This window comes from Rhamphochromis sp. 'chilingali' (assembly GCF_963969265.1).
Source record: "Rhamphochromis sp. 'chilingali' genome assembly, chromosome: 7".
In the NCBI taxonomy this organism is placed as follows: Eukaryota; Metazoa; Chordata; class Actinopteri; order Cichliformes; family Cichlidae; genus Rhamphochromis; species Rhamphochromis sp. 'chilingali'.
The window spans coordinates 11,688,863-11,716,560 of record NC_137934.1 but is presented as its reverse complement, the minus strand read 5'-3'; the positions used below and the strand labels follow the sequence as shown (position 1 = coordinate 11,716,560).

Here is a 27,698-nt window from a genome sequence, read left to right as displayed (position 1 = left end):
ATTGTATTTTTAGATTCCCATTATAGGTTTTAAAAATCCTATATCGGTAATAGTATTTAAAAATGGGTATATCATGTATATAATTGAAGAGACTCTCATGCAATTCACATTTTTAAAGTTTTCAAATCACAAATGATTATATACATTGTTAACAAACATTCAGTATTATCAGTAAGATTTAATAAATGAACCGTAGTATTAATGATGGATAGTTTCTAGACATCCATTTCTAGGCATGCCTTATCCCATATAGGCATTTAAAGCTGCTTTACTTTGCCCATAGTAGTTGCTCATCTGCAAGAAGCTTTACAACCCACCACTACAGCTTATTTTTGATTCTATTACTGCCTTAATAAATGCTGTTTTCTGCTGTTCTGGGGTCTTGCTGGGGCTCTCTCCCTCTGCCTCTGGCTTTGTGTGTATACAGGCCAGGAGGTGTGCTCACAATGCCTTGATATTTCCTTGTACTGTGTGAACGTGGAAGGGTGGGAGACAAAATGGAGCAATGCTGCCAGATATAAATTTACCACAGATGAAAATAACAATCTGGTGTTAACTAGTGTTCCTGACTGAACTTAGACATAGGTACAGCCTGGTTGTATTTCATGCCAGTTTTTGTCACCTTTGCTTAAAGCTGTATGTGCAGTAAAAGAAAACAACAGATATGGAGATGAGAGAGAAATTGCAACATGTGCAGATATTCTGTTCAGAGCCTCATCCCACCCATCAGCCCTGTAGCTGTTTATCAGTCTTTTGTCACTCCTTCTGTTTCCATCTTTATCTCTGTCTTTCGTACACGCACACAAACACTCAGATATACACATTCCAGCCGGTAATGCGATGTTCCATGATTTCTTTCCACTACCTCTGCTTTCACAGCAAGGGATAATGCAGCATACTAAGAATATTTGTTTGCTCACTACACACATACAGACACACACCATGTCCAAGCTGTCAGACCTCAGAGAAAATCAGTACCTACTCTTTCCTTAAACTGTGTTCCATTTGATGCTTGGCTGGCTTGAAAATGACTTTGGGTAAAGCTTAACATTTTTAATGCAACTAGCCCCCACCACCAATCTGTGTTCGCTCTGGTAGTCCTCTCTTTTCCACTCCTCGCAAAACTGCAGTCTCCAGTAAATGTCCTGCTCTTTTTGGAGAATCTTGTGTACTTCAGTTGCGTGCTGTTGCATTTTAGATACAGACGACTGGACCCTGCTGATAATGGGCTGACAATTTAATTTCCCAGGTATTAAAGGAGACTTGCTGGGTTTTGAATTGGTGCCTGTTGGTGTTATTTAAAGAAATAGTTTAAAAAACCCCATTTATTTTCTCTAAACTTCCACATCACAGAGTATGAAGAATATTGGGTGGGGGCGGGGGGGTTCCTTGTGTCTTTTTCTTTTGAATGAGATAAACAGGTAGTGGCACACTGTTTTGAATTTGCTCAGGACACCAAGGACAAATTCCACCCAATCTTTGATTATACTCCTGAGATTTTATAAAGAATAACACCTGTCAGCCTTGACATAGCTGGATTTAAGAGAATTATCAGTTGAATTATTCTAAAGTTTGGAAATTTGAAGTTGTCAATTTAATGAAGTAGTTAGCTTGTTGTGCCAAGTGATCATATGTTAAAGGTATACCCAAGCCTAGTACATTAAATACACCTGACCACCAGAAGATTGAAGTCCAAACAAGACTGCTTACAAAAGGTTGCAAGTCCATGATATATGGGGTACTTATTGGCATCATAATGACATTAAACCACCTCTATTCATGTATCTTAATTGTTTTTGGATATTTAAGTTTGTCGATATTTATGCAGCAATCTAATGTGGTATTATTTTTACTTTACTGCAGAGTATTTTGTCAGAACACAGTGTACTTTTCTCAATGGAGTTTGACAGAAGGAATAAGATGGTTGGGTAGAGACACAAGTTACATTTTCTCTAATTCTTAAAAAGTAAATCTCGAAAATGGCAGATACTGCTTAGCACAGTGGTCATAATGGTTATGTACCTATTGCACTACTGTGTTAATTTGTACAAACCTCATGTTAAAGAAGTGAATTATTTCTCTTATTGGCCCAGAGGGGGGAGCTACCATTACAGCTTCATTAACCAAACCCAAAGATTCAAGAGCCTAGTGGAGACATCTATCAGTCACTGTGGATACAAAGAAGCAAGTTACACCCCTGTACTCGTACATAATATCACTTTAATGTCAATGATTCTAAATTGTATCACCTCTGAATATCTCCTTATATTTTTAAGTTGACAAGAAAAATATTTCCTGTTTTGCACAATTGACAAAAAAGAGAAAAGTTTGAAAATACGCTCCTCACCATAAAAGGAAAATTGCCACCTTTTGAGAGGACAAAACCTTTATTCATCAAATTTACGAAAATTTCAGTGTCTGAGGTTGAGAATATTTTATGTTTGCATCAGTGTTAGTTGTTTTTCTCAGCCTTTGTGTACTGTAATAATTGTGTTAACACTGTTAGTGTATTTTTAATACTTTTTTATTGACATTGCACAGCACATTGCCCTTTCTTCTTTTCTTTTTCTGTCTCAACGTTTTACAGTCCCGTTTTTGTTATGCTTTCTCCATATCATCTTTAGAGGATGTCCACGTAGCTGTCCTTTACATATTGGCTGCAGTACTTCACCCTTGCCCAGGGTGGGGTGCCAACACACTGTGCTAGTATTAGGGTTAGACGGGAGGTTAGACTTTAATTGGCAGGGCTTCTGGCTGGCACTCCGCACCAGGCACTCACCCTGTCGGCTAATTGGCACCGCAAGTGTCCAGCACTTCGATTGATGGATGGGTACTAGTGTCAGGAAAGTCTATTTCTGACTTCAGAGCTTGTAGAGTCAATCTAGTGTCTCAGATTCACTGGTCAGTGTATATATTTAAGCATACATCCTCATTTGTTTTAAGCAGTTTTTCATAGTGGTGGGTGTTCTCATACCACAAGCTTTCCTCATATATCATCATTAAATAACAGCACTGCCCTATAGGGCTGGGCCATATTATACCGTTCACGGTAATACCGGTATAATGTTAGGCTACGATAGGAAAATGAAATATCGCGATAGAATATGAGTAAAACGCGCATGCGCAGTGCCTTTGTTTTCATACGCACATGGCCGATTGTTGAGTGAAACAGATGAACCAGAATTGGTTTGTAAAAATGGTGCAACTTCAGTGATGTGGAACTGGTTTGGTGTTTGTCCGTCAGATACACGACAAAGCACATTTTTTTTGCAGAACATGCAAGCGGCCGTCGGACTAAGATGCCCTTAAATCTGGGAGTAATCTGGGTCCTAAACTCCGTATGCTTCAGGTCAAACGAACACTGCAGCATCACTAAGAGTTAAAAACTGTCTAAATTCTTTCATCTTTAATAAAACGATCAGCATTGCTGCTTTACCAGGTGTAACTATGAAGTTTAACTTCCAGGCATCCATGAAAACAAAATGTATTACATTTAACGGAGTTAGAAGCTAGCAGGAAGCTAGCGGAAGTTAGCTCGCTAGTTTCGCTAGTTACCTAAGCATGATATTGCATGTCCTGACTGAGAGATTTCTGAAAAAAATCAAACGTACAGCTCTGCTATCACTTCCAACATAAATGAAGACAGGAAACTAAACAGCAGTGACGTTTGTAGGGTTACTGAAGTTGGGCTAGCTGGTATATAATGATGTGCTACGTGATCGCTAGCGACACAGCTATGTTAGCATAACATAAACAGTGAAGCTGGAGGACAAACACTAACACTTTTCCACTTATAAAAGTTAACGTTAAGGTTCCTCATGGTTAGAGACAAATGCAATCGCATGGCAGGATGCTGTAAAAGGACCAATCTTCAGTCAGGAGAACAACTGAGATAATCCATCCACAATACGAGGTTAGTCATTAATATACTGCAACAACATGGGAATAGAGCAGCTGCCAGAGAATTCAACATTAATGAATCAATGGTACAGAAGTGGAGGAAGCAAGAAGAATGAGTTTAATAAAGTTTGATTTATCTGACTGCTTTGTTTCGCTTAATGTGCCTTATAATCCCGTGCACCTTACGGTCCGAAAAATACGTACTGCACACTGCAGTTTAATGTTGCAAAGCACCTCTTTTTAACTTCAGTGGATATTATACATGGTTATGCTCAGGATATGTCAGCCCATTTCTACTGGAAATGCCTTTTGGTTAAACTTTCAGCAAGCAATTTGCATTTGCACTGTTACATTTTTATAAAGCTTTAATGTACATAAAAACCAGCTTCTTGTTTAAGTGAAAATAAATGATAGGTTGTCTTTTTGCGCTAGTAATGTTGTGGAGTTGTATTTTGTCTCGCATCAATTATATCGTCAGTTATATCGTTATCGCAAATTTTCAAATATATATCGTGATAAATATTTTTGGCCATATCGCCCTGCTCTACTGCCCTAAACATTTCAAACCAAGGGGTTAATCATATCATTGATAGGCGCAAGGCACATGTGTTTTTTCACGCTTCTGTGCTTAGGGAGGATATGAAAGGTGGCAGGTTACCCTTCTTAGACTGTGAGATTTCCATCAGTAATGGGGGACATCTAAAAGCTGACGTGTACCGTAAACCTACACATACGGATCAGTATTTAAGGTTTGACTCTGGAGCACAAACTGGGTGTCATTAGGATGCTACAACACAGAGCGAACATCATCCCCACAGACACAGCGGCCAGGGAGGCAGAAGAACATCACATCAAGAAGGCCCTGAGTAAATGTGGTCATCCCAGCTGGACTTTTGTCAAAGCTGGAAAGGCACCTAAAGAAAGCTCCAGCCGATCCAGGAGAGAAGGACAACCGCTGCCCAAGCGAAAACCTGTAGTGATCCCGTACGTGTCAGGAGTATCGGAGCAGTTGAGACACATTTTTTCTTAACACCGGGTCTCTGTGGCTTTTAAACCCCAAAACACGCAGCGCCAAAAATTGGTCCACCCCAAGGATCGGGTCCCCCGACACAAACAGAGTAACATAGTATACGCTGTTAAGTGCCAGGAGGATTGCCAGGATTTATACATCGGGGAAACCAAACAACCTCCGGCGAAGCGGATGGCACAACACAGAAGAACTACCTCGTCAGGCCAGGACTCTGCAGTCTATTTACACCTACAGGCCAGTGGACACTCTTTCAAGGATGAGGATGTACACATCCTGGACAGGGAGGAACGCTGGTTTGAGTGCGGAGTCAAGGAGGCCATCCATCCATCCATTCGCTTCCGCTTATCCTTTTCAGGGTCGCGGGGGGCGCTGGAGCCTATCCCAGCTGTCATAGGGCGAGAGGCAGGGTACACCCTGGACAGGTCGCCAGTCTGTCGCAGGGCTAGGAGGCCATTTACGTGAAAAGGGAAAGACCATCTTTGAATCGAGGAGGGGGCCTAAGGGTACAACTCTCTGTGAATGGTACTCATGACCATTGATCAGTGGGTTTTGGTCAGTGGTTGTTGATAAATGGTCATGAGAATTTGCATAATTAAGATTAAGGAACTGACCTCCCATCCCATTGTTCCTTCAGTGGGCTGGTTTCAGTCATCATGCATATGTCCTGTTTATAAGATTGGGGAAACCTGCAGTCAGCTGAGACTGAAGAAGTCAATTGGATGAGTGACTAAACGTTTCTCCCACAAAACGCTACGTCCAGATGAACAGAATCAACTTTTGGAGATTTACTTACCTGGATGATTGAGAATGCATCAAGACGCTTCTGTGCTTAATTTTATCTACGGCATTATGATCTCATAATAGCAGTTAAGCTGTAGTCGCTTTACATTACACACACAATAGTGGATAGGAAAGAGGCAGCGGAGACCATGAACCCAGGTGAAGTGAATGAAAACAGTTTTCTAGAGTTGTTACTGTGCTGCTGACAGAGTAAGTGTAGTCATTGCTTTAGCAAAAAACGATATATTAAGAGTAATTTATCAAACCACCTGTTCAGCACATGTAAATCTGTTTAAGTAGATATTTTCAGCTTTACACACAGTATGTTTTACATAAACACAGCACCTGTCAAGGTGATATTGTTTTAATTACACTGAAATAGCTGAAACTAAATTGTGCATATGCAAAAAACTTGCTTAAGTCTTGTAAACAGAGCTTTTACCTAAAACAGAAACCATTCCCTGTATAACTGTTACTTGCAAGGAGTTAATTCACATCAGCAGCAGAGGGATGAAAACTGAGACCATGTGTGGTGTGAAGATACTTTATTTTATTAACATTTTACACTTGTATCCTTATTGTGCTTTGTACAGAAACTACTACTAATCAAACTAAAATCACAGGCTCCGTATATAGGCCATCATATATACATATTACTGATGGGAGTGTTGGTAGCCTAAAATCATACCTGCTCTTGAACCACTTGACTGGTCACAGAATAAAAAATCCTTACAACCTGTATGTCTCTGCATTAACTGAATTGGCCTGTGTGCATGCTTGCTCAGCCCTTATTTGCTCAAAGTAATTATGAATATTGTATTTATAAACAAACACTGACAAGCACTATGCATCTTGTAATATTATTGATTTTTGCAATAGTTTCTTTATGTTTCTTGTTTTGTTTCACAAGGCCTAGCTGTTAATTAACAGGCCAGATATCGATGCAAGTTCAATTGGATAAAGTGTTCGTGTGTATGTCTGAGACCACTAGATATATTGGATGTGTAATATGACAGGTATTGTCTTTGCAGCCTGTCCCTTTCGTTTTCTTTGTCTTTCTTTGTGTTTTCCCTCTAGACTCTGACAGGAGAGTGGTATTAATAAGGTGTCACGGAGGCAGCGCACAGCAAAAAAATCTGGATGAGATGTAGAAGCAGGGAGAGAATGGTGGATGAGTGGAATAAACAGAAGTGCATGAAAAGAGCAGACAATAGAGCAACAGATATTGATTTACAAAGAAGCTTTTGAAATAAGGTTACAAAAGCCAATTAGGATACAAACCAATCCAAAGCAGCACTTAAAACTATATAAAGTTTAAACTTTGCACCGAAGTCTAGTAGAAACAGCGTAGAAATATATATCAGGAAGCATGGATTACTTTGCCAGTCTTGGTAGCCGGGGATCAGTCCGCCAGGGCCTTTGCTCTTGGCCGCCACCCAACACACAATACACCCGACCCCTACGGCGCCTCCTGCGGGTAGTGGGCCTGCGGGAGGATGGGCCCACGTCCCCTTTTTGGGCTGTGCCCAGCCGGGCCCCATGGACTTCGGTGGCCTCAGAATCTCATCTCTGCTTTTTGTGGATGATGTGGTTCTGTTGGCTTTATCAGGTGATGGCCTCCAGCTCGCACTGGAATGGTTCGCAGCCGAGTGTGAAGCAGCGGGAATGAGGATCAGCACCTCCAAATCTGAGGCCATGGTTCTCAGACGAAAAAGGGTGGAGCGCCCACTCCGGGTCGGGGATGAGTTCCTGCCCCAAGTGGGAGGAGTTCAAGTATCTCGGGGTCTTGTTCGCAAGTGATGGGAGAAGGGAGCTAGAGATCGACAGATGGATTGGTGATGCGGACGCTGCACCGGTCCGTCGTGGTGAAGAGGGAGCTGAGTGTAAAAGCGAAGCTCTCAATTTACCGGTCGATCTACTTCCCTACCCTCACCTATGGCCACGAGCTGTGGGTAGTGACCGAAAGAATGAGATCGCGGATACAAGCGGCGGAAATGAGCTTCTTCCGAAGGGTGGCTAACCTCTCCCTTAGAGATAGGGTGAGAAGTTCAGCCATCTGGGAGGGGCTCAGAGTAGAGCCGCTGCTCCTCAACATCGAAAGGAGCCAGCTGAGGTAGTTCGGGTATCTGACAAGGATGCCTCCTGGGCGCCTCCTGGGTGAGGTGTTCCGGGCATGTCCCACTAGGAGGAGGCCCCGGGGCAGACCCAGGACACGCTAGAGAAATTATATCTCTCGGCTGGCCTGGGCACGCCTTGGTGTTCCCCCGGATAAGCTGGAGGAGGTGGCTGGGGAGAGGGAGGTCTGGACTTCTCTGCTTAGGCTGCTGCGCCCGCAACCCGGCCCTGGATAAAGCAGAAGAAAATGGATGGATGGATTACTTTGGGAGAATAGGATAAAAGAGTGTTGATGAAGGACCCGGCTAACCTGCCATTTAAGTAACATCATTGTCAAAATTTAATTTCCATGTCAATCACTTTTTTTTTGCGATACCTAACAGTTATTAAGTAGGACATCAAAGAAAGTGGAAAAGACTTGTGTAAAGAGGTTATTGGTTTCGAGGTGACCCTGAATCTGCTGACAAGGCTTTGATAGGCATAAGCTCAAGGTGGACTGTGGCCCCCTCCCAGCTTCTTTGGGCCTGGAAAGACCACCTGCGGCTGCGTGAAATAAATATGCATTAATGCAAAGCCTGGCACACACTCCACTATACGCAGTATGCCCACTGTCATGCAAGTCTTAAGGCACTTCACACTGCGATGCTGTCAAATATGAACACTGATCCAGGTGAGGATTCACATGCTGCAGGCGTATGCACACAGACACACTAGATGCATGCTGCTCGAGTTGTCCATAAGGTCTAATGTCAGCAACACACCCTGAGGCTGTCTTTTTTTCCCTCTCCCCTGCATGCCTTCCCCTATCGTCTTCTCTTCTACATTCCTCTCACCTCCTTTTGCTAGGTTGTTCTGCCTCTTGTCTCTCCACCACCACCTCTCTCTCTCTCATTAACTTTGGTTCCCTCGGGACATCTGTTGTCCAAAGGCAATGTGGCTCTTTCCACTTTCAGGTCATTCGGTGTGTCCTCTGTCGACAAGTAAAGACATTTTCTGGTGAATATGTCTGACACATACTAGCATTCTGACAAACAGTTAGCAGATGCAGGTTCACACCAATTATAGAACTATAATCTAATTCCAGTGTCTTTTTTCTCAGTATAGGACTTAAATGATCATTCATTGATTAGCTGGGTTATCTTTTATGTCCATGTTGTAATGTTTTTGTTCTTATCCCGCCCACACTCCTTTCCCTTTTGCCTTTGTGTATCTTTATTTATCATCTTTGTGAAAGCTACAGAGCTTTTTCTCCCTCCCTTTCATCCTCGCTCTGTCCCCATGTCTGATTGTTCTCTAGGCATGCCCCCTTTTCCCATGTAGGCCGAGACTTACTCCATACATGCCCCCCATGTCTTGGTAATGAACTCACAACTCTTCATCTTTTCCTCATCTTCCCCTCTGTGTTGGACATGACAGATGACTGGGGACCTCCAGAGGTTCTATCCCCAGGGCTGTAGATAAAGGCAACTCCAACCCCAAGATGATCAATCAATCACTTTACACCCCAGGTGCCTGATCAGCCAATTAATCAATCTTGGGCTAGCAGATGTTGTTGCTGTCCCTTAGTGGAAGTGCTGGCAGTGAAGTGGAGGAGGTGGTGTCTCCAACAAAGGCTGAGGGGCTTAAAGTGTCTGGAAGTGTAGTTTCACAGTTGTACCAGAATTTCAATCTTTGGAGGCCTAAAACTCCAATTTTTTTCTAAGCTGTTTACCTTAAAACCCTTTTTTAAACATATAAATGTGCAAGGATTGTAAAAAGGGATGTAAATGTTTAACTGGGTTAGCCAGCTGCATAAGATCAAGCCCTTTGGTGACCCTTGCCAGTAAACATCAGACTCTGAGGACAGTTCATTGTAATGTGTCCTTAGTCAACAGTTTAGACACATGCACAAACATTGAGACACCCACGCTCACCACCTACACATCTTGGCCTTTGGTTCCTGTCTGAGCCCCTCAGTCCCTGTCCTGAGCAGGTCAGTCCTTTGACCCTTGGTGTCATTACTCACTGTGCTAAGAGATCCCCAGGGAGAGGAATTCTTTCTGTAGCCTGTGGCACTTGTCTTCCATGAAGATGGTATCCATGAAGACAAATTGAATTACCAAGTTTCTAAAGCTGGACAATAGTATCAGTATAATGAAGTACCCGAATACAACTCATTGCCAGTAGTTTAGTTTATTGTTGTGTAGTTTAGTCTACTTGAGTGATTTAATTTATTTATTTTTTCTCTGTTAGAAAACATTGCCAGTCCTTCTTTCATTTTGAACTGTTGCTTATTGTTGTTTATTTGATGGCCGGGTTGCTTTTGCTGATCAGTCACTTTAGCTTAAACTTGTAGGATGTAGAGAACTGCTTGCAAAGCAGATCTTCTGTCCGCAACTGTTTGCAGTCCAAGATGAGGCACTTGATTTATTGTTCAGTTAAAGTACCCAGGAAATAAAATCTTTGCAAGGGAAAAACTTTAGCAGTTGTCTTATTATTGTTATTTTGCTATTGAAATCTGAACATTCAATTTAATAACTCTTAATAATTTAGGAAAACGTGCCTCCTTTCATGGTGCACCCAAATGGACATTCCCACAAGAATCTAAATCTAACACTGCTCATGCTATGAACAATACCATACTAGACTTTCTTAGACTTTCATTTGATTCTAATAACTGACCATTATGCAGTACCATGGAATAGAGATCTACAATATTGGTGATTCTCTTACTATGTTACTAATACTTTCAAACAAGGGATTATGTAGCATTGCTGCTAAACTCAGCAGAACACAGACAAAGCATGCAAAAGGTACTTTTTTTTTAAATGTTGAAGAGATTGGAGAGGTGCCTTCCTATGAAATTATAATGAATAATTTTAACAATATTTTAATTGCAGTTATCCAGATAATTTACAAAACAGTGATCTGTCACAAACATGTTGCGTCACATACGTTTGCACATTTTCATGTGGTTTTGTAGAACTTTCTTAGTTGGATTACAGTATAGAACACATCTGCTTCTCATATTAACTACACCATTGGTTATACGTAGTCACAAAAGCATAGCGCAAACAACTAATACCCCAAAACACAGTGTCACGGCCTACTAGTAATTATTTATTGTTGAGTCTGCCATGCTGCCACAGTGACATTCTAGAGAGCAGGATGTGCTGTCACTGTTGGCATGCTGAGTACCTTTTAGAATTTCCACAATATTAAGCATTCCTCACTCGTCATATCTAGGAAGAAGGGAAAAACTATGTGAAAAGTAAATAACACTGCCACTTCTTTTGACCCTAGCTTCGTGAAAACAAATTCCCAAGAATAGGTGACTGGAGTGCAACCTTATTGGCTTGACAGGACAGCCATGCTGTCAAGTTTATTTTTGGGTGTCCTTGTGTCCCAGCATGTAAGTGATTCAAAATCAGTGGGCCCACTTTGTTGCAGACCATACTGCAGCTCTTTCTCTCCATATGGTCTAAGTCTTGTTATTGAGCTTACAGGTTGTATTTATTGTCTTTGGTGACGTTGCCATTAGAGACCCAATAACACAGATAATTTGGCAGTGGATGTCATTGCCAAAGTATTTTATTATCATTATTATTACCCATGCTTTCTTACTACAAGCACATTTAAGTGTTAATATCCTTCAGAATAAGTCTTTTTTGGCTTGTCCAACAGGACCTAATGTGTTTGTTCTTTGGTGTGACCAGGGAGTGTTATGCCCATTAATTGACCACACTGTATCTGACGCACTTATATCGCCATAACCCTACTATTTCCCCTGGAGACTAATAGCTAGCCGTGAATGTAACTGTTAGTGGTGCACAGTAAATCCCCATGATGCTAATTAAACAGCAAAGGTGAATGGTTTCCAATGGAGTTTTTACAGCCTCTTCTACCAGGACTTGTGTTTTATTAGTGATACTAAGGGTGAATGGAATACTGCCAGTAGGGTTGGTGTTAGGTGATATCATTTTGCACTCCATCTCATAGATTTGATCTGCCAGTGATAGCTTTTAAAGCTAGAGTTGCAAAGGTTTTAGAGGCACTTAAAAGAACGACCAAGATTTGTGGGATGGTATGTGTGTCTAAAAAAGTGTGTGTGTGTGTGAACTGTAGCTGAAAAAAGTATGAAAAACTGATTTTCTTCAAATCCTTTTCTCTTTCATCTTTCATGATTTCTTCTTTGAGCAGCTGTCAACAAGAATGGCAACAGCAAAATTCACCTTCCAGCTATGTTGTCATCAATATTCCATTCACACATTGACCCATCTCTCTCTCGGTGTAGCCTTCATTTCATCATCTCTACACCATGAACTTACCCTTCCCTTGCTGCATCCATCTCAAACCTTCCACATGCCACCTGCACCTCCACCGTGCTAATTAACACCGGCGCGCGGTCACATTGCGCTACCCTTTGACCCACTCCCTGCCTGTCAGAGCAAACAGGACTTGAGGCTTGCGGCTTCAGTATTAGTTTGTCACAGAGCCCTGTCGCACAAGTCTTTGATAGATGGGCCCTGGTGAGCGGCTCTGACCCACTGTGCTGCAGCGCTCACTTGGATAGTGTGAGGGAGCATTGATTATGATGCTACTCGTGACAGGGGTGAATCAGGGCTGAGCTAATGGTGGCAGGGGTAAGACAAAAGAGACCAAGGTTATGGATGAGGTGCTGTTAGTTAATGTGATGAGATTTGATTTGTGCTCCATCGATCATGGCATCTCGCAAGATTATTTTTATCTTGCATGATTTATAAGCATGTAGCGAGACTACAGTGAAACAGTCACCTTATTATATTACAATACAGAAGTCTCCATCATTGAGGTGTGAAATGAAAAATGTAATATGTGCATTTTCTTAAGCACTGAGAACTTTTAGTTGTTTGTCTGAATTATATTTTTTGCTAGTGGCAACTATTATTATTGTGGTATCCCGTCTTTAGAGTATAGATCCTGAGGATCAAGATAATAGTTCTCAAACTTTCTACCTAAAGGGTTTGTACTATATCAAGTGGTGTATATTTTAGTAGATAAAAGATGGATTTACCCCTTTTAGGCTAAAATAAAGCATTTTGTTCAAGCGAAAGTTTTTGTTTCTCATAATTTATATTCAGTGTCCCATTAGAAAGCAAAAACTTTACCTACATGTGACTTTAATCCACTTTAAGTTGGTCTTTTTGTCTTCTCAGTTCTGGAATGAATACTGAATACCCCCCAGCGTTTTTAAAAGGTGACTGTTTAACTAAGGTTTTGGGGACGAAATGAGCGCTGAGCAAGAGTGTGTTGCGGTGACAGGAACTTGCAGGATTTACATTAAATCATTCATTTCACTTTATAAAATTCTTCTAACTACTCAAACTTCTTTACACTGCATACCACAGTTATATCCTTTACACAATTTTGCAGTATATTTTCATAACACTAGTGGGACATGTTACAATTATAAGCATGCAAGCATATGATTATGATATTCCCTATACCTGTCTTGTGCAGTAAGCCTGCTCAGTGCTGCAGATAATAGTTTTATTTCAGCATCTTGGAATCTTTAAAAAAAAAAAAAAAGGAAGTGACAAAGATTACTTTAAATAAAAAGGCAGGTGTGAAAGAAAATAGTGTATATGGGAGCAATTTAGTGAGGGAACAGGCGGCGGGTGGGTGGGGAGAAGGGGGGCTGACGCAGCAAAACCCACCTGTTCTCATCCCTCTTCCATCCTCCTCTCTTCTGCTCCTCCTCCTCCTTCCCTCTCATGCGCCCGGCTCAAACTGCGGCAGTCAGCTAATTAAAAAACATGGTTGTCCTTAATTATTCAGCGGTTGGCTAATTGATATTCACAGAGGCGATCACCTCCCCTAAACGATTCGTTTAATCTGACCACCGCAGTCTCACTTTCAACCGCCTGTCACCATCAGCCACTGTGCTACTGTATTTAATAAGGGGAGATGGATGCAAGAAGGCTAATATAAAAGTTTGCCGCTAATGTTAATGTTACTTCCCGGGCTACAAATTGTAGTGTGTGGTCTCGATGGCTAGTGGGAGGGTCCTGTTGTGAGCCTTCATATTTTACCTAGGTTTTTTAAAATTTTTTAAATCTATGTTAAGGGCTGTTGCACAGTAAAAATGTGGAATTCAATAACGTTGGTTGAATCATCCGCTGGAGTGTTACAGAATATGACAGTGAGTTACTGTCAGGGGGAAATCTAGATATCACATGTGGAAACGTTCCCCACCATTGCCATTGGTTTTTTTTTATTTACTTGGTTATTAAAATATAAAGACACACTTGGCTGAGGCTCCATGTCCCATCAAACAGCCTCGTCTCCCTTCTTGACGCCTCCATTGATAAATCACCTTTTATTGTCCTCTTTCTCTCTCTTATCTCGCTCTTTTCTTTTCACTTTCAAGTTTACTTTCTTTCTTTCTTTCTTTTTTTTTTTTTTAACTTTTTTTTGCCCTTCTCATTCTTTTCCTCCCCCAACTCTTACCCGTGCTCTCCTCCTTTACCCGTGACCGCCTCTTCATTAGGGGAACAAAAGGTGTATGGGCAGTGGTGAAGTCTGTCCTATTGTTTGGCCTTTAGTATGATTAGATTATCTTTAAAGTCTGCTGAATGGGATTAATCAGTCAGAAGTAATCCTGACAGAGTGTGTGTGTGTGTCGGTGTGTCTGGGCCTGTGTGTGTATAATAAAAAATGAGAGGCAACCAGCTCGCATGAAAATTGAACACATGCACCAGCCAATGTGCGCAAGAGACGTTCACAAACACATACACATTAAAAAAAGAAAGAAAGAAAGAAAGAAAATCCCTGGGTACACATTTCTGTCACAACCTCTCCTCTTTTAATGACCCCTTTAGTCTCGCCTTCAGCACACATTTATCTCTCTGTGGGTACAGCTGCTCGGGCTGGTGTGTGTGTGTGTGTGTGTGTGTGTGTGTGATGATTTGTGCGTTACAGATTAGTGTCTGAGCCATTGTTTGCGTCTTGGCGTCTGCATGTTTTGTCTTTTCTCTGCAAAGCTAAAGTCTTTAGTCACCACCTACCAGCGTAACATTGAGTTTGGACACACTCGTGACAGTACACAGCCCCCCTGCCAATCCTCTCTTCTCTGTTTCCCTCTATCCCACCATCCCTTGTTTCTTCTTCATTCTAAATTGAGCTGTTGGCAGTAGACAGTTTTTTGGCACCTCAATGAACCTAATCTGGTCTCTCAATATCTTTGACAATCAATCCTAGAGGCCACGATTGCAGGCTTGGAATCAATAACACGTTTAAAGGTCATTATAGTTATACTAGTAGTGTGCTTATGGCACGCTTTTAACTGTCTACTTCAGGGTACATTCACCCAGCGATATGATTTAGGTTCAAGTTCAACTCGATTCCATCATGAAGTGCAGGCAGCTTTACAATAGCCCTTCAGACTTCTAAGGGGCACACAATAGAGACAATTGCCCGACCACAGCACTAAGGCTAGCTAATGTTAGGTTGTGCTTTGGACAGAAGAGACAGTGGCAGCTAGGGCATGATGTTGCTGTGCTGAGTATTGCCAGGAATGTGATTACGTGGTGCTGTGGCTTTTGTTTTTTTCCTGTATATGTCTGTAGAGATATCTTAATGGTTATGTGTATGCAGGCGTTTGGCTGTGTGGGAAGGTTTCTATCTTGTGTGTAGCAGGGAAGCTCGGAGCATCCGCTTGACTTTGAAACTTCCCCCCACTCGTCTCATTTGAGGACAGCCCCACTCTGAGACTCCTCGCTGCTCCTCATCACAATGCATAGAGCATGCAGCTTCGCCTGCAGTGTGTTGAGCAGAACACAGATGGTTATCAGCGTAGCAGAGACTCGATGGGGAAAGGCAAATTTTTTTTCTCCATACGTTATATTTTCTTCCTACTTGTTTCCTTCAACTTTCTATATTGTTTAAAGGAAATGCTTCTAGGCTCCATCTGTGCTGTGGCTTTTTCAATAGTCCTCAGCAGTGAATGTATGCAGCCATGCATATGTTCATACTTGAATGGCTTATTCTTATATGCTACAGTCATGTGAAAAAGAAGGTTTCACAGAACTCCATACAGGCTTTTGAAAAACTAAGTACACCTTATTACTAACAAGGTTGAAGTAATACATTTTCTGCATAAATTTGTCTGTCTCTCACATCATTGTGACTTCTCTCTTCAACATTGCTTTAGTTCATTGAAGTTTCCATGCTTCCGTTTATGCATAGGGCTCTTAAGGGCCTGCCAGGTCTGGACTTTGTCTGGACCATTGCAATATCTGGATTATTTTCTTTTTCAGCCATTCTGTTATAGGTTTACTGCTGTGTTTGGAATCATTGTCCTGTTGCATGACCCTATTTTGGCCAAGCTTAGCTATCATTAAGTCGGCCTTTGGTTATACAGAGCAGGTCATGATTGTTTTGCAGCTACCAATCATGTAACTGTTAGCATGAGGTGTTTGTGTTCATATGCTGTGTTTGGTTTTCGCCAAACGTGGTGCTGTGCATTATGTCCAAACATCTGTCCAGAGAACATTGTTCCAGAGGTCTTGTGGTTTCTTCAAATGCAATTTTGCATTGCATGGCCTGACTTTGGGGTGAATTTGCTAAGATGTTTTCCTACTTGTAGATTGATGGACTTCAGATTATTTGGCCTTAGAACTCTTCCCAAAATGATGGGCAGCAGGAATTGCTTCCCTCAGGTCATTGCTGAAGTCTTTCCTTCTTGGCATTATGTTAAAACACACCTGAATGGTCGAGGCCAACAAATTGGAAAACAACCTCAAAACTTGTGCTTTTATACAGGTGCTTACACTTACTGATGATCAATTAATCATCAGTGCATTTGATTAGCAGCACCTGGCTGCTACTTACCTTCATAATTTCTGAATAAAATTATGCTGAATAAAGAAGCTGAATAAAGTCCTGTGAAATCTTTCTTTTTCACATGACTCTATATATGCACAAGTCTGTGTCTATGCTAGTGAGAAAGAAGATTGAGAGGACAGAGTGTGAGTATTCAGGCAGAACAGTGTGGCAGCCAGTCACTCCTAGTCTCTGAATACTAAAACTCCCCAAATGTCACTTTGAAGAAGTTCATGAATGAATCAGTATGTTTTTTTTTTTTTGCTCAGTCTTTCACTTTTTCTTTCTCTTGTTTCTTTTCAATGCTTCTTTTATTCAGGAGATTGGAAGGAAGGTAAGTCTAGAAGTCTTTACCCTCACCCTAAAGTGACACTTCTCTCTCACATGATCATGTGGAGAATTTCTTTTCCTGTGTAGCTTATACGACATGTTTGATTTGTCTTTCCACCAACAATTATTGATGCAGATCTCTTACTCCCAAAAAAACTCTAGATGACTACTTCCTAGCGAAGTTATTTGTTCTAAAAGCATGTTATACATCTTAAAAATGGTATCTTATTTACTAGATATAACATCCACTTGGAACTGGTCTATTAATTTTAATTCATCACAGTTTATAGCCTTGGCTGTTAACATATCTATCAGTTTTGGCAAGTTAATGATGATAAGTAATTCCATTAATCAAAATAGGTGGTCCAGATAGTTGTGTTGTACTTTCTTTTATGGTTAATAAAAATGCCATCAGTATTTATCATTTTGCTCGAGTCACCGGTTCAAATTCTTTTTCTTTTTTCCTCTCTCTAAAAACTGATATATCAGGTCTTATCTTTTTCTATATATAACATAGAACTTGAGCCAACTGTTTAATGAAGGTCACAGTAGAAAGGAGGACAGTGAAGATAGGTCGGCTTTGTAAATATATATGCCAGATCGTGATGCCTGTTTGCAGTGAAAACTGATTTTATCTTCTTGGTGTGATAGTATTTTAGCCAGAGACTTAACACAAGAGGACAAAGAAACACCTACAGTACCTGGCAAGGCATTATAAGTCGTATTCATATGTGCACACGGGTGTGTTTCTTTTAGACATTAAGCATATATGCACAAATCACCATTACCTCTATTGGTGCACACGTAACGAAATCAGATGAATCCATATTCAACACTGATAATAACAAAGGGAAAATATGTTTTTAGATGTTCTTTGCAAATCTATGCAAAACATGAAATCTCTCACAAAAGTATCCGGCCATTAGTTTAGTGCATTTTATTAGGCCCTTTGTAAAAATGACTGAGCTTATTCTTGGTTAAGTGTCTGCAGGCTTTACACGCCTGAATTTGGCCAACAAATTTAGTTGTGTAATTCATTAACACTTCTTGGGAGTTCCTCTTAATTCTGCCAGGTTGTGTATTACATGTCTGTGAATTTCCATCTTCTGGTTTCTTTGAAAATATTCACTAGGGTTTAAATTAAAATATTCACTAGGGTTTAAATGTAACTGTAACTTCGGTCGTTGCTGTGCTTTTTGGAAGTCGAATTTCCCAGAGGAACCCACCCGAGGGATTAATAAAGTTCTATCTTATCTTATCTATCTTATCTTATCTTATCTTAAATTAGGTATTTTGCCCATAGCGTGGTGCTGCCACCTCCATGCTTCACTGAAAAGGTGGTAGTAAGTTGGCAGGCTCATGTTGTTTCCCGTTTCTGACCAAAAAGACCTTTTGTCTCATCAAACCACAGAATCCTTTTCCTTATGCTCTAAGAGTTTTTTTTTTCAGTTAACACTTTTTCCAAACTCAAAGTAGGGAGTATTTTACTCAAAAATGGCTTTTATGTAGCCGCTCAACCATAATGTGGTAGATGAACTGGTTGTCCTTCTGGCAGGTTACATGTCTTTGAAGTTCTATTGGAATAATGAAACACTATTCTTCCAAAAAACAGTCTCAGATTTGGTATTTTGAATAAGGTGGTGAAATGTACTGTCAAAGAAACCAATCAAGCCAGTCAAAATCTCCCATGGGTATTCAGTTGTGTTGAGATCTGATGACTGTGAAGCCAATGCATTTGACTCACCAGGAAGTGACTGCTCCTATCAGGATAGAAATATTTTATCATAGGATGAAGTTGATCTGTTGGAACAATTTTGAAAAGTTTTATAGTGAACTGAAGTAATGTCACTGCAGGGATTTTAGTTTTTGTTTTGTTTTTTTACTTTAAATTTCCACATATTTCTGTGTCCAGTTTGCAGTAATTATTATGGTAAGTAGGATGCACTCAACTGTAATTGGTCTTGAATCCATTTTCAATTTTTTAATCATCTATGTTTGTGAGTACAGTGCACAAAATGTGTAGAGCAGGGGTGTCAAACATAAGGCCCGAGGGCTAGAATCAGCCTGGCGGTGACTCCATTCTGACTCACTAAATGGCTTTGGAAGTATGAAGGCGGGCATAAAGTTTTGGACTTCTAATTGCATTTCTGTTTAAGGTTTTACAGCTTTTCCTCCTAAAGACCTCCTCAACAGTCATTCATACTACACCAAACTAGTTAAGTAATAGATAAACAATTAAATGGCAGAAAAGTCCCCCTTTCCCCTTTTTCTGCTATAGAAATTTAGGTTTTTAGAAAAAGGAAAGTTTTCATCAATTAACAAAAACTATGTTTTATAAATCCAGGACAGTCTAGGCCAGGGGTCGGCAACCTGCGGCTCTTTAGACCTTATAGTGCGGCTCCGCGTGGTTTGGGAAAAGTATTTAGCTGAAGTGTATTTTATTCATGTTAGTACTTTTTTAACTTGTAGTTCTAAATTGGAAGATTATTGTGATATTGAAATATAAAAATAAAATTCGATTCTATTATTTTTTTCATCGCTCAAAATAAGCGTCACACTCGCGGAAGCCGGTATACCCGCCGAAACGCCGTGCATTTATCGAGACTTTCAACCCCAGGTAGGCCAATTATGGATCTTCGAAACCAAATTATGTCAGCAGCTGTTCTCCACCATGAACTATGTTATAAACAAGCACCGCTCACGCCTCACAGATGACAGCTTACAGTCCTGCGTAAAGATGAAAGTGATGTCGTACAGCCCCGATTTGCAGACGCTATGCGCAGAGGTTCAGGAGCAAAAGTCCCATTGTACTGTGGCAGAGCCGACGATGTTTGCATGAACACGCTTTTCACACACGGTTGCTGTACGCACACAGCCGGCTGTAGCTTTGCAGCTCACAGCCTGACACATACCAACACAACAGCATAGATAGCACAGACGTTAAGGCCGCGCGGCGTGATTGTGTGTCCCGCTCAGGTGCGTCCACCTCCCCTGCAGCGACGCTGCAGACCACGCCCCGCCACACACATTAACCAGGTAAAATACATATTTAGGCAGTATTTTTCATCTTTTAGCAGCATAGTGCTTTTTTTCCAATTATTTTTTAAAAGTCAGGTCAAGGCTCCAAAAGCCCAAAGGCGATATGAGGGTGGCGGCTCACAACAGTTTTTGTTTGCTACTTGGATCATTTTAGTTCAGCTGAGTGTCTTTCCTTTTGTTATATTTCTTTAAGAGTTCAAAATGTGTTAATTACATAAATAAAATGTAATTTTCTCTGTAGCACTTCATGGATTTAAGCAACACACCTTAGTTGTTTACACAAAGCATAAAGGTAAAAAACAATATACACAGTGTTATCTTCATTTTAGATGTCAAAAAGCATTTGCGGCTCCCAGTGTTTTCTTTTGCGTGGAAACCGGGTCCAAATGGCTCTTTGGGTGTTAAAGGTTGCTGACCCCTGGTCTAGGTGGTGATCTATCAGAACAGTTTCTGTTATTTTACACATTTATCATGTAGAAATGCATCTCTTAATCTTATAATGAGATATCTCTTGGATTATATGTACAACAAAAACAAGAGTTTGTGTTGTCCTTATATTCACACTATAAACACTAAACTCTCTTTATGGGTGCCTTTAATGTGTATTTATGCTTGCTTGTCTCATGTGTGTTATGCTTTTTTGAACTGGCCATGCTCAGCACCTAATTTTTGTCCTTCTCTTTAGGCCAAGCAGGTGGAGGCCAAGGAAGCAGACCTAAAGAAGCAGGATGCTTTTTACAGAGAGCAAGTGGCCCGGCTGGAGGAGAGGGTAAGAAGTAATTCGCAGTTTACACCAACTTGAAAAATGGGCGTAGTTGGCATGTACGATCGCTCACAAAACTAGATGTACGATTGATCTTACGGTAATTATTTATTTTTAAATTATCACTTTTAATGAGTTTGACTTTTACAGCCTTTCCCTGAGCTTAATTTTCAGTTGAAATTGGAGAAACATACTTATTTATCCAGCTTGTTTTTCTGTCAAGGTTTCCTAAGTTTAAATTTAAAAAAGTTTACAATATGACGGGGCAATTTTTCTTTTGAAAATGGTAAGTAAATCCAAAACTCAAGAACATTCACATAACTCTAAGAATAATTTAAGAATGTGAATAAAGTGAAAAAATAAGGAGGTGGATAGTAGAGTAATAGATAGTAATGGATAATAGAGTAGCATGAAAGCTAACAGAAAATACAACTTTCTATTTCACAACACAAAGCAAAGTCATAATGAAATATTGCATTGCATGCTCACCAGGTGAGCTGGTGTTATTGCTGTTTTCAAGAACCTGCACCATAATGTGCTGCAATAGTTTCTCCTGGGTAAAAGTTTATATACTTACATCATTGAGCGAAACAGTCAGTCACTAGCACACTGCAGTGCATACAGAAGCACACATACCCAGTGTACGCACAAATAAGGGCACACATGTTCGAACTCTGAATTCGACCATTATACACAGTGGGCCTGTTCCCTACTGGGCTCAGCCAAAGCGGTCACATTTATTTTTCCTCTTCATCCCACTGCCCCACTGTTTTTGTCATCATCCTTGAATTTAAACTCTGCATGCGTTCCCCAGTGTGGTGTGTATAGCTGTCCTTCGCTCTCTAGTTGGCTGCCTTGCTGTAATTGTCTTGCTGCCCCTTTTTGGCTGTCACTTTAAATTTCAACCTCCGTGCCTGGGCCAAACAGATAAAGGGTTAAATCTAATTCATCCCGGCATGTGTCCTCCCGTTTCTCGAAAATGACACTACCCTGATGTTCCTTGTAAACTAGTGTCCTATGGATTGGGACGTGGGTCAGCTGCCGTGCTTGGCGCACTTCAAATGGCAGCTCCATGCTGGTCCCAGTGAGAGATGCCTGCAAGGCAGGGGACCAGGGTCAAATGCCCTGTTAAAGTCTGCTAAAAAGAATACCTTCATGTGGCTCTCAAATCATAAGTATATCTCAAGAAGGGTATAATGCCCTATTTAGTGTGCTTAAATTGACACCTTCATGCTGGGAAGGAGTTTTCTCCCCTTTGAAGGGTTAAAAAGTCAAATGGCCTCTACGGTGGAAGCCAAATGGAAATTTTACACAACTGTGAAGGCGCTAAGGTGATGTTGTTCTTAAAGCCAGACATGATAAGAGAAATATAACATGAGATAGTTTTTTTTCTTGGTTAAAGGGCACAAATGTCTTTGCAGACAGCAGAGCAGTTGTTATAATTCATTGCTATGATGCATTATAATTGAAGAAAGGTTGCTAATGTTTATGCAGTTTGTAAATTTATTGATCAGTTGTCAAGAAACCAGTAAGATTACAATGTTAGTTATATAATTCTGAACGCTATTTAGCTCCTTGTGCATTATTGTATCAATGCACAGGGAGACAGCAGTGCATCACATAGAAAGGGGGCAAATGTGAGTTCAAGTGTAAGAAGTGATGCGTCCCAACTAACACAGCTGTTATCAACTCTCGACACTGGTCATCCATCAACCATGTTGGCCTCTGGTCAATATTCCTTAGATCAACGTGTCAACAAATGACTTTTGCAGCCCCAAGAGAAACAGAGGAATCAAAAGGAGGCAGAAGACGGAGTGGAAAGACACCAAGGAAACACATAATGCATGGAAGCCAGAAAGAGAAAAACTGAAATGAAAGTGATTCTTAGTTTTCTTAAGAATCTTAATTAGTGTATAATAATGAGTATTTCCTCTAAATGTTAAAGGACAAGTATGATAAAGGTAAGCTGTGAGTGGAGCATAAAAATGGAAGCTGAGTGGGAGAAATGGGAAACCTGGGTAGCAGGAAGGGTCAATGAAAACTAAGAAAGTGATATATTTACAAAATTAAAAAATGATTTTCCCTTATTACATATGGAGGCAATTTACAACATAAGTAGATATTATGTGTGTATTTTGTGTCTGGTTGTGTGATCTTGTACTCCTTTGTGTAACTGGTTGGCATATCACATGTTGTCTTACTGTGTATCAAGCGGCTTGGAGCTCCATAGGGGTTGTAGTTTGTTTGGACTGTGTTAACAATGCTCTTTTTTTTTTTTTTTCTCATTCTGGCCTCAGTGCCCCATTTGGCACTGAATCTAGCCGCCCTTCATTCCCTGTGCTCTTCAACCAGTGTGAGCCAAAATCACTTTTGGCATGTTCTTTTCCTGTGCTCTCATTGTATTTTGTGCTTGCTTAATAGTGTCCACTCCAGATGAAGGCTTATAATATGTATGCACAGTACAAAGAGTAAATTTGAGGAAAGAAACAGAACAGTGTCACAAAGAAATAGCAACCAGGAATATTTAGCTTAGAAACAAGCAAAGAGATATTTAATTCAATTAAGTGTAAAACTGCTAAACAACCAAAGCATTGTATTCATAAATAGTTCATATTGTTGCCGTTTATTATATATAATTGGTTTGAGTTTTTCTTGTGCCATACACAGAGCAACAAGGATGTATTGTAGGCAGGGGACACTAGAGTCAGTATTGCTAGACAAAGGCTGCATTTGCCTTGTGATATGTCTGCTTAGATTTGCAGTTAAATTCCCAAGTTTCAACTGGTTACATTTGGGAATTTTCTGCTTTTATCATTATAAATTATTAAAAATTGATCTTTGAATTGGAGGTTGTTGGTAGGATAAAATAAGATATTTAAAATTGCTACCATGGGATTTAAGTTCATTGCCATTTTTCTATATTTACTTAAAACAACAGAACATGCATACAATCGAAATTGAAAAATATGTTTAAAGAAAACAGTTTACTATTGCGTTAGGAGATAGAATTATCACTCTTTTTCATTTCTAACAATTTTAATGGTTTTTGACCAAGTTTTGTATAGATTTATAGAGAAAGTTCAAAAAGTTGAACTATTCATGGTGAAAAATATTGTTAATCAACGTGTTATGTGAAAGAAGAAACACTATTTAAAAATATGTAACAATGTAGATAATATATTTTTCTTGATTATTATTTATTACACCTCATCCGTAAAAGGCTGAAGGGGTATTGACGTCACCCCACCTGGTGGCGTAGACAAGCAAGTCTGCGCATGTGATAACTCGAGGAGACATAGGATTTTCAAATTGATACCGAAGGTGTGTCTACTAAAAATCTGGGATGAGTTTGAATCCCAGTGACCTTGACTTCAAGGTCAGAGGTCAAGTTTTCTGAAAACCTTGTGAATGCGATAATTCAAGAGCGAGATGAGAAAAATTGTGTAATTTGTGTATAAAAAGGTTAATGTCCGATGTGCTTTGAATCTTCTACCACAAGTATGGACATTCAGAAAGGCTGTGTATGCAAAGTTTGGAGTTTTCAATCTGCAAACACCGTAGCTGTGAAAGCACAATGCTTTTTTTTTTTTTTTTAACCACTTTTCTACCGAGAGTGCATAAAAATTAGTTTTCACTTGGAATATATTGCTTGCTCACCATTATCTTCCATCACATTTTTCACGCCCCCTTCTGTCTCCTCTCAATTCCTTGCTTACCTCTGGATTCCCCCAGAATCTCGAACACCAGGAGAAAGAGGCAGAGGAACCGAGAGAGAGAATATAAGTCTGATATATATTACATGTCTGTTCCAATCTAACATAGCCATTCATCAGAGAGGCTTCCAGTGACAGGCCATCACCAGGCTCCCAGACAGCTCAGCCTGCTGCCTCCGATGCTGCCGCTCATTGGGGCCAGAGCTACCAAATAGCCCCTGAAAACAATATCTATATATTTATTACATTTTCACTCAATACCTGCCTCGCTGTAAAACAATCTCATATTTAACAATCAACTTGCCAATGTTTCTTTTTCTCTTTTATCCCTACCATATCCCCGCCCCCCCATCACATCTGTCTCTATATCTCTCATTTTTAAGTCTTTTTTTTCCCCCCTTTCGAGTGGTGCTTTTTTCCCCTCCATGCTTCAATTTCATCTTTTTCCGAAAAGATTTTTTTTTGTTCTCTTCTTTTTTTCTTTTTTCTTTTTTTTCTTTTCGCCTTGTATATCAATGAAATTGGATTTTTCTACTCTCCCATGGAGGACAATCACAGCAGCAATTGCCATCTCATAGCAAAGTTCTACCGCACTGTGAAAGGAAGAAATACAGGAGAAAGAGCATTAAAAAAATGTAATGGGTTCTATCTCTATATCTGTGTCTCTGCCTCTGACTTGCTAGCTTCATCTCTCCCTCTGCCTGTCATTTCCTGCTCTTTCTTTGTACTCTTTCTGCAGGCTGCAGCAAAAACTACTTTTTTCCTGCTGATTGTCAGCAATAGAAATATTAAAATAAAGGTAGTGTTTTTGTTATTATTATAGTTTTGTAGTAAAAAAATGTTTTAAATTTTGGGTGTTTCCACCCTCCCTCTTCTTCACTATGAAGCCATCTGTGGCTCTGTTATAAAACTGAAAATGGATTGATCTGGAGGCATGACGGTGCATTTCAGTGTTGTTTATCACCATTTGCTCCTTCAGCTGCGTGACAGGAGTCTTAGGAATTTTACCAGAAGTTTCTTCAAAGAATGAATGAATAGATAAGAATTTACAATAACAAAGTGGTGCATCCTTTTTATGTAGAAAAACAAAACAAAAAACAAAAATAGAGCCATCCATCTGTTGCTTTTCACAGGATGAAACAATTTATGGGTACAGGCTTTGAATTTTTAGCTTCCATTTTGCAGTTTTATTTATTTGTTTTGTTTTATTCATTTATTTTAACTTTTTAATTGGAGACGTTTCTATTTTTCTGTCCTAATTGGGTGTTAAAATTAAAGGTCAACTCTCTAGATGCATTTAGTTTAGTCATAAGAGACGCTAGCTTGGAGCTAGCCTGTAGTCTTTTGCAGCATAACTAATTTAAAGAATTAAAACCTTTTAAATAGCTGACAGGAACTTAATAAATAGTTTGATGGAGTATTTTTTCCCAAAGTGAAAGTATTTTGAAAGTTGAATTTTAAAGTTAAAACACTTTTATGTGAACTTTTGTAAAGGGTTAGCTCAGGAGAAAGGATAACATTTAGCTGAAACAGGAAAGCTAGCTCTTTGAGTTTTCAAACCTGTAACCAGCAGATTCAAGAAATATGGAACTCAGTCAAAAACAAATGTTCTTGTTACAAAAAAAGTCAAATTTTCTTTCAGACAAAAGTGCATTACAACTTCATGGTGCGTTTAGAAAGGAGGAAAACTAAATATTTCTATCAAATTTTACCAATTTGTTTGTGAGAGAACAGGGATAGCTCTTGTTGTAATTGTCTCCTTGAGTATTACCAACCAGTATCGCTGTTGAGCCCCATCCAAACGTTAATGTAGGCCACCCAGATGTAGTCAGATGTTAAAGAAAAATCACTACAGGGAAAGTTGTGACACTGGGAGCTAGTGATGTGCGATACCACTGATTTTCTTTCCGATACGATACCAAGTAATATTCAGGATTGTATCGACCATACTGGTCCGATACCGATACTTTGTACAAAAACTTATTTTATTTATTGTATCTCAAATTATAGCATCATAATGATTACAGGACATCAGATTACTTGTTCTTATCACTTAATAATGCAGGGTTCATCATATAGAAATAAAAAAACTGAAGTTGTGCACTATTTGAACACCTTGCCTACCTGCAGCACTAAAGGACTCCGTGAGAGACGTCTGTCTCGCCCTAGCAGCACCTGTCCCTGTCCTTCTCTTCAGTTCATCTCAACATACCCTCGTCATATTCTGTGATATGATTTACTCTGAGGTGTTTGACAAGGTTAGTGATGTTGCCACAACCATACATGCCAACCCTGCCAGTTTTTCCGGGAAAATACCGAATTTCAGTGCCCCTCCAGAAAATCTCCCGGAGCCACCATTCTCCCGATTTTCCACCCGGACAACAAAATTGAAAAACCATATCGCAGAATTCATAGCGCGGCCCAGCCAATTCCAGTTTCCAACAATGGCGGCAGCGACTTAGTTTTAATATCACTCTTATTTCTCTTTCTGGGTCGCAAATTTTTTTTTAACATATTTTCAGGTGAGAATGTAGCTGTGTAAACTTCAAATATCTGAGCCGATCGACACATCGTTTTCAACCCCCCGCGGTCTTTCGCTACTCGGGTTAAACATGATATACAAGTCACTTTGATAACTTAAAAATGTTATTGTTTGGCTTTTTCAGTGTTTTATTTGTTTGTGAGTAAATCGGTTTGGCTGAGATTAAAGTTATTAGATTAGATTAAATTAAATTTAACTTTATTAATCCCTCGGGAGGGTTCCTCGGGGTTTTCACACAGCTGAATAAACGTCAAACAGAAAATGATTAAAGAGAAGTGTGAGACGGTCAAGTGTTTACGTCAGTGCCCGATTATATTTTAGATAGCAAGGAACAGAAGGCAGAGTTTCACTCCGCTGAGAGAGCTCATGACGTACTACCCGGCTTTCTTTAGACCGTGAAGGCCGGGTCCTCAGAAGCAGCCTCTGAATTTGGACACCCCCGCTGTTTCCGGGCCGGCCAATAATAACGGTGACATTTAACATATTTTATCCGATAAATAAACCCTGTAAAATGTATTTAACATCCCCCCCACAGCCCTTTTGAATGTCTCCCTAGTGTGGCCACAACACCTCACTCTTGGAGCACTTTTTTGCCACATGTATCGCAAACCACGTCTCAGCTGTTTGTGGAGGTAAAATAAGTCC

At 40.1% G+C, this 27,698-nt stretch overlaps 1 protein-coding gene across 1 annotated transcript in view; it reads left to right on the top strand.

Moving 5' to 3' along the window:
• Positions 1 to 27,698, top strand: part of chchd3a (coiled-coil-helix-coiled-coil-helix domain containing 3a) — an 84,597-nt gene that overhangs the window by 30,995 nt on the left and 25,904 nt on the right. Inside the window, exon 6 of the mRNA XM_080886680.1 lies at positions 20,721 to 20,804. Coding sequence (XP_080742806.1) covers positions 20,721 to 20,804 — 84 coding nt within the window. The remainder of the gene's footprint in view (positions 1 to 20,720; positions 20,805 to 27,698) is intronic.